General features: G+C 43.1%; 1 protein-coding gene across 2 annotated transcripts in view; it reads right to left on the bottom strand.

Moving 5' to 3' along the window:
- Window positions 1-16,848, bottom strand: part of LOC144499747 (uncharacterized) — a 99,350-nt gene that overhangs the window by 76,727 nt on the left and 5,775 nt on the right. The window contains exons 1-2 of one of the 2 annotated variants that reach the window (XM_078222275.1): window positions 2,479-2,500; window positions 2,060-2,213 (exon numbers count right to left, since the gene is read on the bottom strand). In XM_078222275.1, the coding sequence (XP_078078401.1) occupies window positions 2,060-2,208 (149 nt within the window). In that variant the 5' untranslated portion in view covers window positions 2,209-2,213; window positions 2,479-2,500. Of the gene's footprint in view, window positions 1-2,059; window positions 2,214-2,478; window positions 2,501-16,848 lie in introns of those variants that run through there. The other variant, XM_078222186.1, reaches the window with a different exon arrangement.

A 16,848-nucleotide genomic window follows, 5' to 3' on the forward strand; every position in this document is an offset into this window, starting at 1 on the left:
TCCTCCTTCCAAAGTGCATAATCTCACACTTTTCCACATTGTATTCCATCTGCCACTTCTTTGCCCACTCTCCTAACCTGTCCAAGTCCTTCTGCAGCCCCCCGCTTCCTCAATACTACCTGTCCCTCTACATGTCTTTGTATCATCTGCAAACTTAGCAACAGAGCTGCCAGTCCTCCGACTGGCTCCGATCTCACCAATCACAGGGCAGCCACTGGGAAAGTGCTTCAAGGGAGCACTAAGATAGACAAAGGTACAAGGAGGACAGTGACGAAAGGAATGTTCAAGGGTCATTAGCTTATTTTTGTTTGCATTATGTAATGAATGAATTTATAGAAGTGCATTTTCTGGTGGTTTTTACTGTGAAAAGAGGTGATTTGATGGCCACTGATGCAGGGAAGATAAGAGTGTGAGCCTATTAATGGATAAGGAGATGTGGTTGTACCAACATCACTCTCATTGATCATTTTGTCACATTGCCACCTCCCTTTCTCATCTTTGTTTTCCACTTTCAACTCCTCCTCCTCCAGGTCCTGCTCCTCAGCTTCTTATCTGGTAGACAAAGGCTGATCTCTCATCGTGGTCAGGTAGTGCAGCATGTAAAATACCAATAGAAATCCTGATGCCGTTCAGCTGAGTACTGCAAAACTCCTCCGATGCAGCAGAAGCATTAATTGAGGATACTACTAGTGTGCTCTATAATGTTCCTTGCAGCACCATGGCTCTCATTGTATCCCTGCTGCGTATGCATGAATGGGTTCCAGGCCAAAGTCACAAGTCATGATCTGTCTGCTCTACATGTATGTGGAGATGCCGGCATTGGACTGGGGTAAACACAGTAAGAGTTTTAACAACACCAGGTTAAAGTCCAACAGGTTTATTTGATAACAAATACCATTAGCTTTCAGAGCGCTGCTCCTTCGTCAGATGGAGTGGAAATCTGCGCCCTGTTTGAGAGCACATTTCCACTCCATCTGACGAAGGAGCAGCGCTCCGAAAGCTAATGGTATTTGCTATCAAATAAATCTGTTGGACTTTAACCTGGTGTTGTTAAAACTCTTATTGTGCTCTACATGTAGCCAGGGCTCAAAATGTAGACTTGCATCTTGAACACCATCTTCACATGCTGGGATGCCAACTTAACCCAAACAGGATATAAAAATTAATTAATGATGAGTCTATATGAAATATTCATAAGACCTTAATCAGAGAACTTTGGGCAATATTGGGCTCCACAAAATAGAACATACTGGAAAGAGATATTAAAGAAGGTACAACACAGTCACAAGCATACTGCCTGACATGAGGAATTGCAAATATGATGAAAGACTTGGAAATAAGTTTTTTTTTTAAATTAGGACAATGCAATTACAAATCGCTATAATAGAAGTGTTTTAAATGACAAAGGTATGGTCCAAGGTAGATAAAAGCAGACTGTCTTCAATAGTTGAAGGATCAAGAAGAAGGAATCAAGAAATACAAAATGATACAATGAACAGGGGCAGTAGAAATCTCATTACACAGAAAGTTGTAAAGCTGTGGAAATCACTTCCAGTCATTTGTTAGGGTAGAAGCTATTTTAAAATTGAAAATTAGATTGGATAGATGAGGAAACCAAGATGAAGGGACATTGGTACAAGGTCTAATTGATTTGAAATTTGCTTACATGGAGGATAAATCCAAGCTCGCACTAGTATTGCCTGTTTCTATGTTATGATTTCAATGTATTTTTCTGAGTGGGAATGCTGCCAAAGCTGCTCCTGTTCCACCACCGCAACTTCATAAAAACCCAGATTTAGGGCACTCAGATAATCACAAAATGCAATTATCATGAAGCATCGATAGAATGTACTTTGACATTAAAATATTTTGTCATTCAGCGTCACAATGACCACACCAATCTAAAATTTCCTTTAATTACATAATCTATACCAGTTTTAGAAGGATTTACTTAATCAACTTTCGGTAAATAAAAGAGCAATAATAAGAAAAAAATCTACAGAGCATAAAGGTTCCATGTTTCTTTCCTTCCCTCAACTCCTTCTGTACATTGTTTTACCTGGGCAATAAAAATATCTCATCTTCCTTGCTTCCTTTTACGAAGACGACAAGAACACATTGTAATACGGAATGCAGATGCGAGTCCCACTTAATACGGATGGTCGTAGAGTTCTCCACTTCCACCTGCACATCAACATGAGGTCCCATGACATCTGTAACACACATTCAAATCTGAAGTTAGGTTCAATGTTTTCATCTGCAGAGTCGATCAGGGAGGCATGGTAAGCCTGACTGATTTCGAGAATTGGTCATATTGGTCGTTTTTAACTGAGTGATATGCTGGCCATCACCACCCCCACCAACAACCCACCACCTCCCCCCCCACCCCACCCCCCCCCCCCCACCCCCCCCCCCCCCCCCCCCACCCCCCCCCCCCAACCTCCAGTGATTTTACAGTGTAAGAAAAGATTCAATTACTGTATCAGAGCTGTGATGTGGAGATGCCGGCGTTGGACTGGGGTAAGTACGGTAAGAAGTTTCACAACACCAGGTTAAAGTCCAACAGGTTTATTTGGTAGCACGAGCATGCCCTGTTTGTGAACCCAACTCACCTGATGAAGGGGCAGTGCTCCAAAAGCTCGTGCTACCAAATAAACCTGTTGGACTTTAACCTGGTGTTGTGAGACTGCTTACTGTATCAGAGCTGCCAAGTTAAAACTTCCCTTGCTCTGAATACAGTCCGATAATATCACAGATTCCCAACAAACACTACCAATCAATTCCTCTTCCAATGCATAGGTATCACCTCCAATCACAACAGGGCATTTTCCCTTCTGCCTATGCTCACAAACTCAACACCTGCTATTGCCCTCATAACTCGCACAAATACCATTCTGCTTTTGCCTTGTTTGAACTTGAATTCATTTTCACATTTTTCTTATACTTCACACTGCGCCACTTTCTCTCATCCTTTGACTCTCCCCCACTCCCTTGCACACGTTTCCTGCTTCTTCCTATTAGTGCTCACAATCTGTTAAGGTGTCTTGCACATTTTCATAATCTTTTCACATGTCACACACTCGCCCATTCTTACTCTTTTTGCAGAATAATTATGCACTCAAAAGTAAGGGATCTGTTCTGCTGCTGCTACTTGTGGACATCATGAAGCGGTCTTGTTGAAGTCTTTATTCACATTCCTGAACAATGTATGTATTTATGATAAAGATATGGAGAAGAGAGCATATGAACTCCTTACATATTGCTACCTATCGCTGGATTGGCCTTAGCTCTAGATCATGTGCCTTCTTACATCACCATGTGGGTGGTACTGTTTCCCTTGTTAACCTTTTAGGTTCCAGATCCTTCTACTACAGGAAGAATATTGATATTATTGAGAGAGAGGCAGTACACGTAACATTTGTCTCACAGCAGCATGTCTCTGTTACACTTTTCACTTAATTTTTCAGTTCACACACTCACAGTGTGGCACCCTGGGGTTACATTGTGCTGCCATTAATCTGATTTTCTTTGCTACTGAGAGCAGTGCAAGATGCGATGGAATGGTCTAATTGGCAGTGACAATCAGAGTGGCTTTAAGTCAGTAAACTCGATCTCACCATTGATTTTAATGGGGTGCCGAGCCATGATAGTTAGCTTTCAACTGTTCCAGTCAGGGGAAATGCTGGAGTGATGTAAAGGTCTGAGGAAAATAGGGAGTGGAGTAATTAATCTTGGAACTTCCTGACAAAACAATTTGCTGGAGCTCTTGGCAGTGCCTGCGACATTGTTGCATTATTACAATCTCCAAGAAATTTCAGGTCAATATTTTCTACCAACCAATTCCTGATTAAACTTTCATCAGGTAATCGAGATAATTTTCTCAGCACATCCAAAATATGACCTAAAACAGTGAGATCTGGATGAGCTTAGTTTTCTGAGTTTTTAACGCTTTTAGCAAGGTCACCACTTACTATAACGGGCAACTATGTGTCAGTGAATTGCATTCATTTTGGCCAACAGAGTGATTGTAATGTATATCTCTCTAACCATATGATTACCGACATAGCTTACAAGTGATAAAATCATTAGAGATTACTATTCAATTTGATTTATCTGAAATAAACAATCTTCTGCCGACCACATGGTAACATGCCTCTCAGTGAATCCAATTTCCCATCATTCCACACACCTGATGTTATATCTGATCCTGGCCACTAGGTGGTGCTGTAAACCACCTAAATTAAAACGAAAACAAAAAGAAAGTGTGAGCCAAAGAAGTGAAAAATCTGAAGCAACATTTTTTAAAAATGCTAAAAACACTCAGCAGGTCAGGCTGCATCTGCCAAGGCAGCAGATGAATTTGCAGGCTTTCTCAAGATAAGGGCAGCATGGTGGCACAGTGGTTAGCACTGCTGCCTCCCAGCTCCAGGGACTAGCGTTCGATTCCCGGCTTGGGTCACTTCCTGTGTGGAGTTTGCACATTCTCCCCATGTCAGCGTGGGTTTCCTCCCACAGTCTAAAGATGTGCGGGTTAGGTGCATTGGCAATTTAGCCCCTTAGCGTCCCGGGATTAGTGGGGTAAATATGTGGTATTACGGGGATAGAGCCTGGGTGGGATTGTTGCTGGTGCAGACTCGATGGGCCGAATGGCCTCCTTCTGCACTGTAGTGTTTCTATGCTACAGATAATTACAGATGAGTTAGGCAATTTAGTCCATTTAATTCACCCATCCAGAGAGATCCAGCTGCATCCCTTTTATCACTTCTTAAATGTTTCCAGGGATTTTGCCTCTGCCTTTGTGTTTGGAAGTGGATTCCACATCTAGATCAATCTCTATGCGAAAAGAATCTTCCCAATATCTATCACAGAGGTACTCGTCCCTAGTTTAAATCTGGGTTACCGAGATCTACTCTTGCAAATCAATCTAATGCTACATTCCGGTTCAACATTTTCCCAGCCCTTAAAACTGCTCCATCAGGTCAACTCTCCAACACCTTCATTCCAAGCTGCAAAGACACAAGTTTCTCCAGTCTTTTCTCATAACTCAGACTCCTGTCTCTGGTAATTGGCCTCCCTGTGACCACAGCACAATAGCATTGACTGTTACCTACTCTGATCTAAACTTCACTGCTTTGGCTTTGTGGCTCGGCATTCCACTGGTTTTATGCATAGGAACACAGGAAATAGGAGCAGGAACAGGAGCAGGCCATTTGGCCCCTCGAGCCTGCTCCACCATTCAATCAGATCAGAGCCCATCGTCTACTTCATTGCCTTTCTCCCGCACTATCCCAATACCCCTTGATACCTTTAATCTCTATAAATCCACCAATCTCTGTCTTTAATGTACTCAATGACACAGTCTTCTGGGATGGAGAATTCCAAAGATTTATCACTCTCTGAGTGAAGAAATTTCTCCTCATCTCAGTCCTAAATAGCATCTCTCTTATTCCGAGACTATGTCCTCTTCTCTATTGGAAACCCCCTCCCCACGTCACCGACAGGAGATCAGTACTGAGGGGGATTCAGTTGGAGAGGCTCAGGGTGCGGGGGGCTTCCTGGGGTGGTGTGTCCATTAGGGTGTGCTTCTGTTGGGAAGGTTCAGGACAGGTGGGGGTTCCTATGTCCTTGTTGAGAGGGGCTGTTCCGTTTCTATGGAGAGGATCCTTTTTGTAATTTTTGTGTTTTCCAGATTGAGACACCTTTAAAAAAGGGCCTTCGATCTGTCAGGGGCCGAGTTTGCGGCGGGATGGGTTCCTGGTCCCAGCACTTCCATTTTTCTTTCGAATTGTTTTAAAATCGACGGGAAAAGCCAGTAAGGCAGCTGACAGGCTGATGGCCACTTTTCTCGCCTAAGAAAACACCTTAGAGAAAAATTCATTAAATTCCACCTATTGAGTACATGGCCCATCTGGTACACATTGGGAAGAAAACTCTTATACATTGGGAAGACAATTTTGCAACTATATTTGTCCACTGTTTTTCTATTCTTTCACAGGATATAGTGGTTGTTGGCTAGGCCAGCATTTTTATTGCCCATTCCTAGTTGCCGTTGAGGAGGTGGTAGTGAACTGCATCTTGAACCGCTTGAATCCACAGTGCTGTTTGGGAAGAGTTCCAGGATTTTGACCCAGCAACATTAAAGGAACAGCGATATAGTTCCAAGGCAGGTTGGTGTGTTGCTTGGAGGGAAACATGCATTTGGTGATGTTCCAATGCATCGGCTGCCCTTGTTCTGCCCTTCATAAACTCATATCGGAGCAGAATTAGGCCAATCAGTCCATCGAGTCCTCTCTGCCATTCAGATGCTCCTCATCCCCATTTTTCTGCCTTCTGCCCATAGCCTTTCAACCCATTACCAATTAAAAATCTGCCTAACTCCTCCTTAAATTTACTCACTGTTCCAGCATCCACCGCACTGTGGGGCAGTGAATTCCACAGATTCACAACTCTTTGGGAGAAGTAGTTTCTCCTCAACTCTGTTTTAAATTTGCGATCCCTTATCCTAAGACTATGACCTCTCTATGACCGTCTCTTGGTCGTGCGTTTGGAAGGTGCTGTCGAAGGAGCCTGCTGCCAATGTGCACCTGTGATGAAGAGAGTGGATGTTGAAGGTCGTCAATGCGGTGTCAATCAAGCGGGCTGCTTTGTCCCACATCGTGTTAGAGCTGCACTCATCCAGGCAAGTGGTGAGTGTTCCATCACACTCCTGATTTACATTGTAGATGGAAAACAGATTTTAACGAGCCAGGAGGTGAATTATTCTCCACAGAATTCCTAGCCTCTGATTTGCTCTTGTAGCCACAGGTTGAAATGGTAGGTCCAGTTCAGTTTCTGGTCAATGGTAACCTCCAGGAAGCTGATAGTGGGAATTCAGTGATTGTAATGGCATTGAATGTGAAAGGGAGATGGTTAGATTCTCCCTTGTTGGAAATGGTCATTGCCTGGCACTTGTGTGGCATGAATGTTACCTACAACTTGTCAGCCCAAGCCTGGATATTGTCCAGGTGTTGCTGCATATGGGCGTAGACTGCTTCAGAATCTGAGCACTCACAAATGATGCAGAACACTGTGAAGTCATCAACCAAGATCGTCACTTCTGACCTTATGATAGAGGGAGGTCACTGATGAAGCAGCTGTAGATGGTTGGATCCAGGACACTGCCCTGAGGAACTCCTGCAGCAATGTCCTGGGATCGATTTGATAGACCTCCAACAGCCACAATCATTTTCCTTTGGCATGACTATGAATGACTCCAACTAGTGAAGAGTTTTCCCCCTATTCCCATTGACTCCTGTTTTGGTAGGGCTCCCTGATGCCATACTCAGTCAAATGCTGCCTTAATGTCAAAGGGCAGTCATTATCACTTCACCTCTTGTGTTCAGCTGTTTTGTCCATGTTTAGAGCAAGGTTGTAATGAAGTCAGGAGCTGAGTGGCCCTGGCAGAACCCAAACTGAGTGTCAGGGAGTAGGTTGCTTCTAAGTAGGTGCTGCTTGATAGCACTGTTGACAACTCCTTCCGTCACTAACTGATGATCGAAAGTAGACTGATAGGACAGTAATTGGTCAGGTTAGATTTATCTTGCTTTTTGTGGACAGGACGTGTCTGGGCACTTTCCACGTTGCTGGGTAGGTGCCAATGCTGGACTGGAACAACTTGGCTAGGGGCGAAGCTGGTACTGGAGAGCAGTAATATTGCTGGAATGTTGTCAGGGCTCAAAGACTTTGCAGAGTCCAGTGCCGTCAGCCATTTCTTGGATTAGCTGGAGACTGACATCTATGATGTTGGGGACCTCAAGTGGAGGCCGAGATTAATATATTACTTGGCACTTTTGGCTGAGGTCTGCTCAAAATGCTTCAGTTTTATTTTTTGCACTGATGTGATGGGCCCCCATCAATGAGGATGGGGATTTTTGTGAAACCTTCTCTTCCAGTGAGTTGCTTAATTGTCCAGGACTGCAGTACTTAGATATGATCTGTTGGTTGGGGGATTGCTTAGCTCTGTCTACTGCATGCTGACTTCGCTGTTTGATATACCCGTAATCCTGTGTTGTAACTTTGTGAAGGAAATAGATGAATAAATAGGTAGAATTAATAAGTATTTAGGATATTAGACTTCAGAATTGAGAATGTGGATACATATTCATGTGTAGTCATTTTTACCTAGAAGCCTTAAAGCATATACATGGGCAACTCTGGCTGACAGCTTTGGTCTCAGTAAGTGTTAAAGAGATCTCATCTGTGCCACACATAAAGTAACACCAGGGCCTTTCAAGTTTTCTTCACACTAAACAAAGATAAGAAAAAGCTCTGAAGTTATTTTCAAAGGAACTTTAAAAGTTTTTACAATTGTCTCTCTTTATCGATCCTAAAGTTATTCTTAGATCCTTACCTCAGCAAATTAGGAAAACAGGCTTTAAAAAATCTGTTCCCCTATTAAAAGTTTAAAATCACTTCTATAGAAAATAGAAAAAAATAGAGGTAAGCAGGAAAGATATTAAGGGCATGTTTAAGAACATTATGACTATATATCTGGCTCACAGTATGAATAGTAAAACCATTTTAACAGTTAAATAAAAGTTAATAATAAGGACACATCCAAGAGGAGGAGTTAATTAAGGAGTTAACACCCATTGCTGCTAAAGATTGTCTAGTTTAGATGGGTATAACTATTCCAGTTTCCTTTCAGAAAATCAGGAATATTGTAGAAGGATATTGGAACCGCCCCCCCACACCCCTAAAGTTTTTCTGGTTGTTGGGGGGGAGTTGGATATCATAAAGCAGACAGCTTTTGTATCCAAAAAAACAACTCATTCACTTTATACTAATATATGTGACAATAATAAATCAAATCAAATCAAAATCAAAACTTGGGATTTCAGATAAAGCGTTACTTTGAATATTGATGGGTATTTTTAACTTGATACTAGCTGTGGCATTGTATTTTTTTAAATGTATTTAATTCTGCATTAGAACTAAGACTATGTTTTTATCTCTTATAGTCATTAATATTGCGATGTATTTACCCACTTTAAAGTGTATTGTATGTTAATTAGTTCTGTAATAAACTTGTAAATAAGATGGTAAAGTATAATATCTATTATGGCGTACTGCATGCAATATAAGAACCCACCTCGCTGACTTTACTCTCCAGATAATCCAGCCCACAGTACAGAAAAAATCTGCAGTTGTGGCTCATGCCGCCATGCTGGCAGAGCCAGAAAAAGCTAACTGCTGAGAATCTTGGGTCAGGTTGGGGCGCCATTTAAAGAAAATACCCTCTCCACCCCATCCTTCCCACCCTGCCCCCACATGCACTAAGAGGACAGTAATGTCCTAGCTAGTTTTAAAGTTTATTTATTGGTGTCGCAAGTAGACTTACATTAACACTGCAATAAAGTTACTGTGAAAATCCCCTAGTCGCCACACTCCGGCACTTGTTCGGGTACACTGAGGGAAAATTTAGCATAGCCAATGCACATAACCACCCTGTCATAGAAAGGATATTTATTAAACTAGAAAGAGTGCAGAAGAGATTTACTAGGATGCTACTGGGACTTGATGGTTTGAGTTATAAGGAGAGGCTGGATAGACTGGGACTTTTTTCTCTGGAGCGTAGAAGGCTGAGGGATGATCTTATAGAGATCTATAAAATAATGAGGGGCACAGATCAGCTAGATAGTCAATATCTTTTCCCAAAGGTAGGGGAGTCTAAAACTAGAGGGCATAGGTTTAAGGTGAGAGGGGAGAGATACAAAAGTGTCCAGGGGGGCAATTTTTTCACACAGAGGGTGGCGAGTGTCTGGAACAAGCTGCCAGAGGTAGTAGTAGAGGCGGGTACAATTTTGTCTTTTAAAAAGCATTTAGACAGTTACATGGGTAAAATGGGTATAGAGGGACATGGGCCAAATCGGGCAATTGGGATTAATTTGGAGGTTTGGAAAGGGGGAGCTGCGTGGACAGGTTGGGCCGGGGGGCCTGTTTCCATGCTGTGAACCTCTAGGACTCTATGAACCAGCACGTCTTTCAGACTGTGGGAGGAAACCAGAGCACCCGGAGGAAACCCATGCAGACACAGGGAGAACATGCAGACTCTGCATAGACAATGACCCAAGCTGGGAATCGAACCCTGGTCCCTGGCGCTGTGAGGCAGCAGTGCTAACCACTGTGCCAACTATGTTAGAGGCTGTGGGTTTCAAACAAAAAGAAAAATATGTGGTTTGCACATGTAGATTCAAATTAACAAACAAGGTTTATTGTAAGAGCTATTACTTGTACAGAGTGGAAAAAGAAACTAACCAAAAGCCTGTGAAACACCCCAATGGTATCACCGTAAAACCATGTGACTGGCCCTTAAAACAATCATGCAACTACTTAAATATATAACAGTCCTTCCCCTTTACTTCTGTGGTCATGACAACAAATGACTACAATCTTGTACACAGAATCAGTAATACTCTACACACAGTACTATGCATCATTAATCATTATACAGAGTCAAGAAAACCAATCAGGAGGACATCGATTCGTCTTTGGTTGAATACGATGTTCTGGAATTTGGTCCTTGATCCCATAAGTATGATTTGGAACTTCAGTAGACAATTCTTCTCTTGGAACTAATTCTGCATCATTCTCACATTGTATAGTAGCACAGACACATGCATCAGGCAATTTAGATCCAACTAAATCTTCCAAAGTAGTATTCAGAACACTAGGCACAAAAGAAGTTGGTACTTCTGGAGATGATTCGGAGAAATTCTTTCAAGATTACAACAATTGGTCAGCAAAGCATCGACAAACTAGTTCATCTTCAGTTTCAACTGTGTAAGAGTTTGGAGCTGTTTTTGCTAAACTATGGCTGGTACCTGTTTCTCATTCTTGGCATAATTATGCGCTCACACTCAGGGCGGAATTTTACCGGTACGTCCACCCGAGGTTCGCATGATCCCGTCTGAGGCCGGGGCGGGCGTGATAGTAAAATTCCAGGCCCGGTCTCCTTAATCTCCTTGTTGAAGTGAGCATTGTTTTGCCCTCACTTCTCATTGAGCAATTTGCGATTGTGCTTGACGCTCGACTATCTCTGAAGTTTCTGGAGGTAATAACAAATCAAACGTAGTTCTCAACTTTGTCTTTAAGAGTAGGAATGCAGCTAAACTTTGGATACTCGCATGAGTAATGTTTCTATAAAACGTCAAAAAGCTATTCACATGATGTGATAATGGACTTTGCTCTCTTGAAGCTTTTAAAGAATGTTTCAAGAATTGTACAAATCTTTCAGCCAACCAAATTGGCTGATGGATGATAAGATGCAGATTTGATATGTTGAATACCATTTAATTAGAGCTAATCCTCAAACTCTAGTGAAGTAAATGGTGAACTATTATCACTAACAATCTTTTCCGGTTTACCAAATCTTGCAAAAGTTTCATAATTTTTCAATCGTTTGTTCAGTTGCAGTAGATCTCATGATAACAACGTCTGGCCACTTTGAATGTGCAAGAATTATGAATAAGAACATGTAACCCTCAAACAGACCAACAGAACCTACATGCAATCATTGCCATGGCATTGTAAGCCACTCCCAAGGATGTAAAGGACACAACAGTGGTGTATTTCTTATTTGTGCACAGGATTGACATTGTCTCACTTTTTCTTCAATCTGAGCATCCAGACCCGGCCACCACTCCTCTTGCACCCTTTCACAATTTACCTGTGTGGTGAACCATAGTTGGTTACCACTATGAGTACTGAACCATAGATGGTCAGCACTATGGGTACTTATAGATATGTTACTGTTGTCACTGTTGGGGTTAGGGTTGGGCTATTCTACCTGTTGATATTGTTCTGTGGTACACTCCAGTTGGCCCCGCCTACCTATAGGAGTATAAAGGTCACTGCACTGCCTGGTGACCCTTTAGTCTGGGATTGTATTGTATATAGTGTGCTCCATTCTTGTTAGTAATAAAAGCCTTTATTTCCCGGGTACGATCCAGCCTCCCGAGTGATTTAATCGCGCATCAACCTGCCAGTAGAAAACTTTTGGATTTCCTTTTATATTAGCTGGCAGTCTCTTCTCACACTTTCTCTTTCCCCTTTTGTTTTCCTTTTCAGTTCCCCTCTAGACATTCTATATTCAGCCTGTTTCTCACTTGTATTATCAATTTAACATCTTCATAAACACTTTTTTTCTGCATCATCTTGCTCGCTATCTCTTTCATCATCCAGGGAGCCCTGGCTTTGGGTTGCCCTACCTTTCCCCCTCGTAGTAATGTTCTTTGACTGTACCCGGATCATCTTCTCTTTCTTGGTAGCCCATTGTTCAATTACAGTTTGTCTGCCAATCTTTGGTCCAATTTTCCAAGAATGGATCCACTCACAACTCACTGAATTTGGTCTGCCTACAATTATGTGTTTTAATTTTTTTAATAGTGCTATATTAATGTAAATTCTTGTTGTTGTAGTGTCTTTATTCATTTAATGGACATATCCTCAGCCAAAGTAAAGTAATGATTCCACAGCACATACGTTTCATGCGGTTCCTACAGTGTGTTGATCCTGAGGCCACACACCAAATTCTGAATTGGCAGCTCAACTTTGATTTGATTTGATTTATTGTTGTCACATGTATTAACATACAATGAAAACTATTGTTTCTTGCATGCTATATAGACAAAGCATACCATTCATAGAGAAGGAAACTAGAGAGTGCAGAATGTAGTGTTACAGTCATAGCTAGGTTGTAGAGAAGGATCAACTTAATGCAAGGTAAGTCCATTCAAAAGTCTGACAATAGCAGGGAAGAAGCTGTTCTTAAGTCGGTTGGTACGTGACCTCAGACTTTTGCATCTTTTTGCCGACGAAAGAAGGTGGAAGAGAGACTGTCCGGGGTGCGTGGGGTCCTTAATTATGCCGGCTGCTTTACCGAGGCAGTGGAAAGTGTAAACAGAGTCAATGGATGGGAGGCTGGTTTGCGTGATGGATTGGGCTACATTCGCGACCTTTTGTAGTTCCTTGCGGTCTTGGGCAGAGCAGGAGCCATACCAAGCTGTGATACAACCAGAAATAATGTTTTCTATGGTGCATCTGTAAAAGTTGGTGAGAGTCGTAGCTGACATGTCAAATTTCCTTAGTCTTCTGAGAAAGTAGAGGCGTTGGTGGGCTTTCTTAACTATAGTGTCGGCATGGGGGGACCAGGACAGGCTGTTGGTGATCTGGACACCTAAAAACTTGAAGCTCTCGACTCTTTCCACTTCATCCCCGTTGATGTAGACAGGGGCATGTTCTCCTTTACGCTTCCTGAAGTCGATGACAATCTCCTTTGTTTTGTTGACATTGAGGGAGAGATAATTGTTGCCGCACCAGTTCACCAGATTTTCTATCTCATTTCTGTACTCTGTCTCATCACTGTTTGAGATCTGACCCACTATGGTGGTGTCGTCAGCAAACTTGAAAATCAAGTTGGAGGGGAATTTGGCCACACAGTCATAGGTGTATAAGGAGTATAGTAGGGGGCTGAGAACACAGCCTTGTGGGGCACCGGTGTTGAGGATGATCATGGAGGAGGTGTTGTTGTCTATCCTTACTGATTGTGGTCTGTGAGTTAGGAAGTTCAGGATCCTGTCGTAGAGGGAGGTGTCGAGGCCCAGGCCACGGAGTTTGGAGATGAGTTTCGTGAGAATAATGGCGTTGAAGGCTGAGCAGTAGTCAATAAATAGGAGTCTGACATAAGTGTTCTTGTTATCTAGGTGACTGGGTGGTCACTAATGTGTATGAAATTTCACACTGGATACTCATAGAAACCTCTAAAAACCTGAAGCCTCTAGGATAACATTTCCAAGAGGTTTTCTCAATCTTCTGCCAATTTACAGGTTGAGTGTTGAAAGATCCTTGTGGAAATTCCAAGTGACCATGTTAATTTGGTAAATTGGATTCTCTGCTTGAAATGTTAGCATCTCTGTGTAACGTCCATCTTGGAGCCGTTGTCTGCTTTCTTGCATCTTTGTAGAAACTTGATGTCTGTGTCGATATGCGCGATCTTTTTGGCGATCCTCCCCACTTGGCTCCAAGTGGGGAGGATCGCCAAAAAGATCGCACGTATCGACACAGACATCAAGTTTCTACAAAGATGCAAGAAAGCAGACAACGGCTCCAAGTGGGGAGGATCGCCAAAAAGATCGCGCATATCGACACAGACATCAAGTTTCTACAAAGATGCAAGAAAACGTCCATCTGACAGGACCGATCCCATTTGTTTGCACATGACAAAGCAAGCCAAATAAAAATAACAAAATACCTACAATGTCATTGACTGTGGACATCAGTGAGGGTTCTCCAATGTTCCACCCATACATCCCAACAGAAGGTCAGCAGAAACCCCAGAAGAATAGTGTAACTGGGAGCTCAGCAAAACCTCGCAAAACTTCCAGATGAGCAAATATTAATCTTTTAACTTTTGTGCAAAATTTGTGGATTACTGTGATTATTTGTATCTTAACTTGTAAAGGACATCAAGGTCAACCTTTTGGAGAAGATTTCTACACAATATTTATTTGTAAGCTACCTTTAATTTGAGTAAAAAAGGATGCTTTCACACTGCACATTCCCCCACCATTGCTCCACCCTCGGGGAAAAGAAGATCTAGGAGATCTAGGGGTGGCACAGTGGCACAGTGGTTAGCACTGCTGTCTCACTGCGCCAGGGTCCCAGGTTCAATTCCAGCCTCAGGTCACTTTCTGTGTGAAGTTTGCACGTTCTCCCTGTGTCTGCGTGGGTTTCCTCCGGGTGCTCCGGTTTCCTACCACACTCCAAAGATGTGCGGGTTAGGTTGATTGGCCATGCTAAATTGACCCTAGTGTCAGTGGATTAGCAGGGTAAATGCTTGGAGTTGTGAGGGTAGGGTCTGGGTGGGATTGTAGTCGGTACAGACTCAATGGGCCGAATGGCCTCCTTCTGTACTGTAGGGATTCTATGATAAGTTGAAAGCAATTTTGATGTTGAAAACCTCAGTACACAAAACCTTAATGCTGCATCGGTACATTTTTTGGGTGGGTGTGGCTGTCACGTGAAACTTTCCTGTGAGCTCTATTTATACATAATACAATGAACAATCACACAATGATTAGAATACTTTTAACATGACTGAGGTACCATATTACACTAAACTATGCCTTAACACTATGTTCAAGAAATACAGTTGCTGCAAACTGTTATTGAAATGTGAAAGTCACTATAGTCCCAGATGACCAAAGGCTGCTCTCCCCTTTGAGAGGGGTGAGTGGTGCTGATTTAACCTGAGGGTCACCACACCTCAGGCAAGGGGCAAGGTTCATGAATAACCTCAGCCAGTACAGGAATTGAACCTACGCTGTCGGCGTCACTCTGCATTAAATGCCGTTCAGTCAACTGAGCTAACCGGCCCCCAATTATGGCACACCAATAGCAAAACCTGAATTTCCAGGAAGTAGGAAAGTCACAACATTGCTTGTTGGTATTGTGCCAGAATTCTGGTGGCACAGTAGTTAGCACTGCTGCCTCACAACGCCAGGGACCCGGGTTCGATTCCCGGCTTGGGTCACTGTCTGTGCGGAGTCTGCACATTCTCCCCATGTCTGCGTGGGTTTCCTCCAGGTGCTCCGGTTTTCCTCCCACAGTCCAAAAGACGTGTTGGTTAGGTGCATTGGCCATGCTAAATTCTCCCTCAGTGAACCCAAACAGGCATCGGTGTATGGCAACTAGGGGATTTTCACAGTAACTGCATTGCAGTGTTAATGTAAGCCTACTTGTGACACTAATAAATAAATGTTAAAAAATGTTAAATGTTAGAATTCCTCTGGTTGTCATGTCCTTCCAAATCTGCATTACTGACAGCATGAAGCGATGACCTCTCTTATTATAAATGAAAAGTTAGCAGAAACTCCTGAGGTGAGGTACAAATACTACACTAAATGAGGAGATTCAAGATGGCGCCGGAGCGAGGTTACTTCTTGCCAGCTGTGCCCAGCATACCCTCTAATTCTATCCTTTACTCTTGTTTTGTGCCTCTAAAACTCTATTCTAACTCTTAAACTCTCCAACAATGCACTATTACACCCTAGCTATGACTGTAACACTACATTCTGCACCCTCTCTTTTCCTTCTCTATGAACGGTATGCTTTGTCTGTATAGCATGCAAGAAACAATACTTTTCACTGCACACTAATTCGTGACAATAATAAATAAAATCAAAATCAAATCAAAACCTGAAACTACACACTCGCGCGAGGCCAGAAAAGCGAATCTTATGATGCCATTGTCCCCCCCTCCCCCGCCACACTGCCATTGATGTAATGAGGTTCCTGCATTTGAACTCATTATGGTCTAACTAGCGACAGTCCCGCTGTAACCTCCTCCTCCTTCATTACAATGTCCGACCGTCACACCAGCAGGGTTCACAGCAGGTTTTGAAAAGTGGAAACCTCACAACCTCGTCTCCGAGTGGGATATCAGAAGTGAGCAGCAGGTTGCCACTACCCACCAGGAAGTCCATTGGGAGAAAGGACACCTGAGAGCCATGGGGAGGAACTAGTTAAAGGGGTCGCTCTGCCTAGGGAGGAGGGCTGCAGGTTTGAGGGTGCCACGGGATCAGGGAGAAGCTGTGGGGTCTGAGGGATGGAAGCAGCAAGTTGTGGGGAAGAGGCAGTGGTTGTTTGGGTGGGGAAACAAGGCCAGCCCCTTGGCCGGGCTATGAGTGTTCGTGGTGGGGTAAGGTGAGGCCAACCCTCAGCGGGACTATGAGTAGTCCCAAGGGGTGCGAGAGGCCAGCCCCTCCACAGGGCTGCAGGTGTTCATGGGATGGGGGAAGAGTAATCGTA

This window comes from Mustelus asterias, chromosome 1 (genome assembly GCF_964213995.1).
Source record: "Mustelus asterias chromosome 1, sMusAst1.hap1.1, whole genome shotgun sequence".
NCBI lineage: Eukaryota > Metazoa > Chordata > Chondrichthyes > Carcharhiniformes > Triakidae > Mustelus > Mustelus asterias.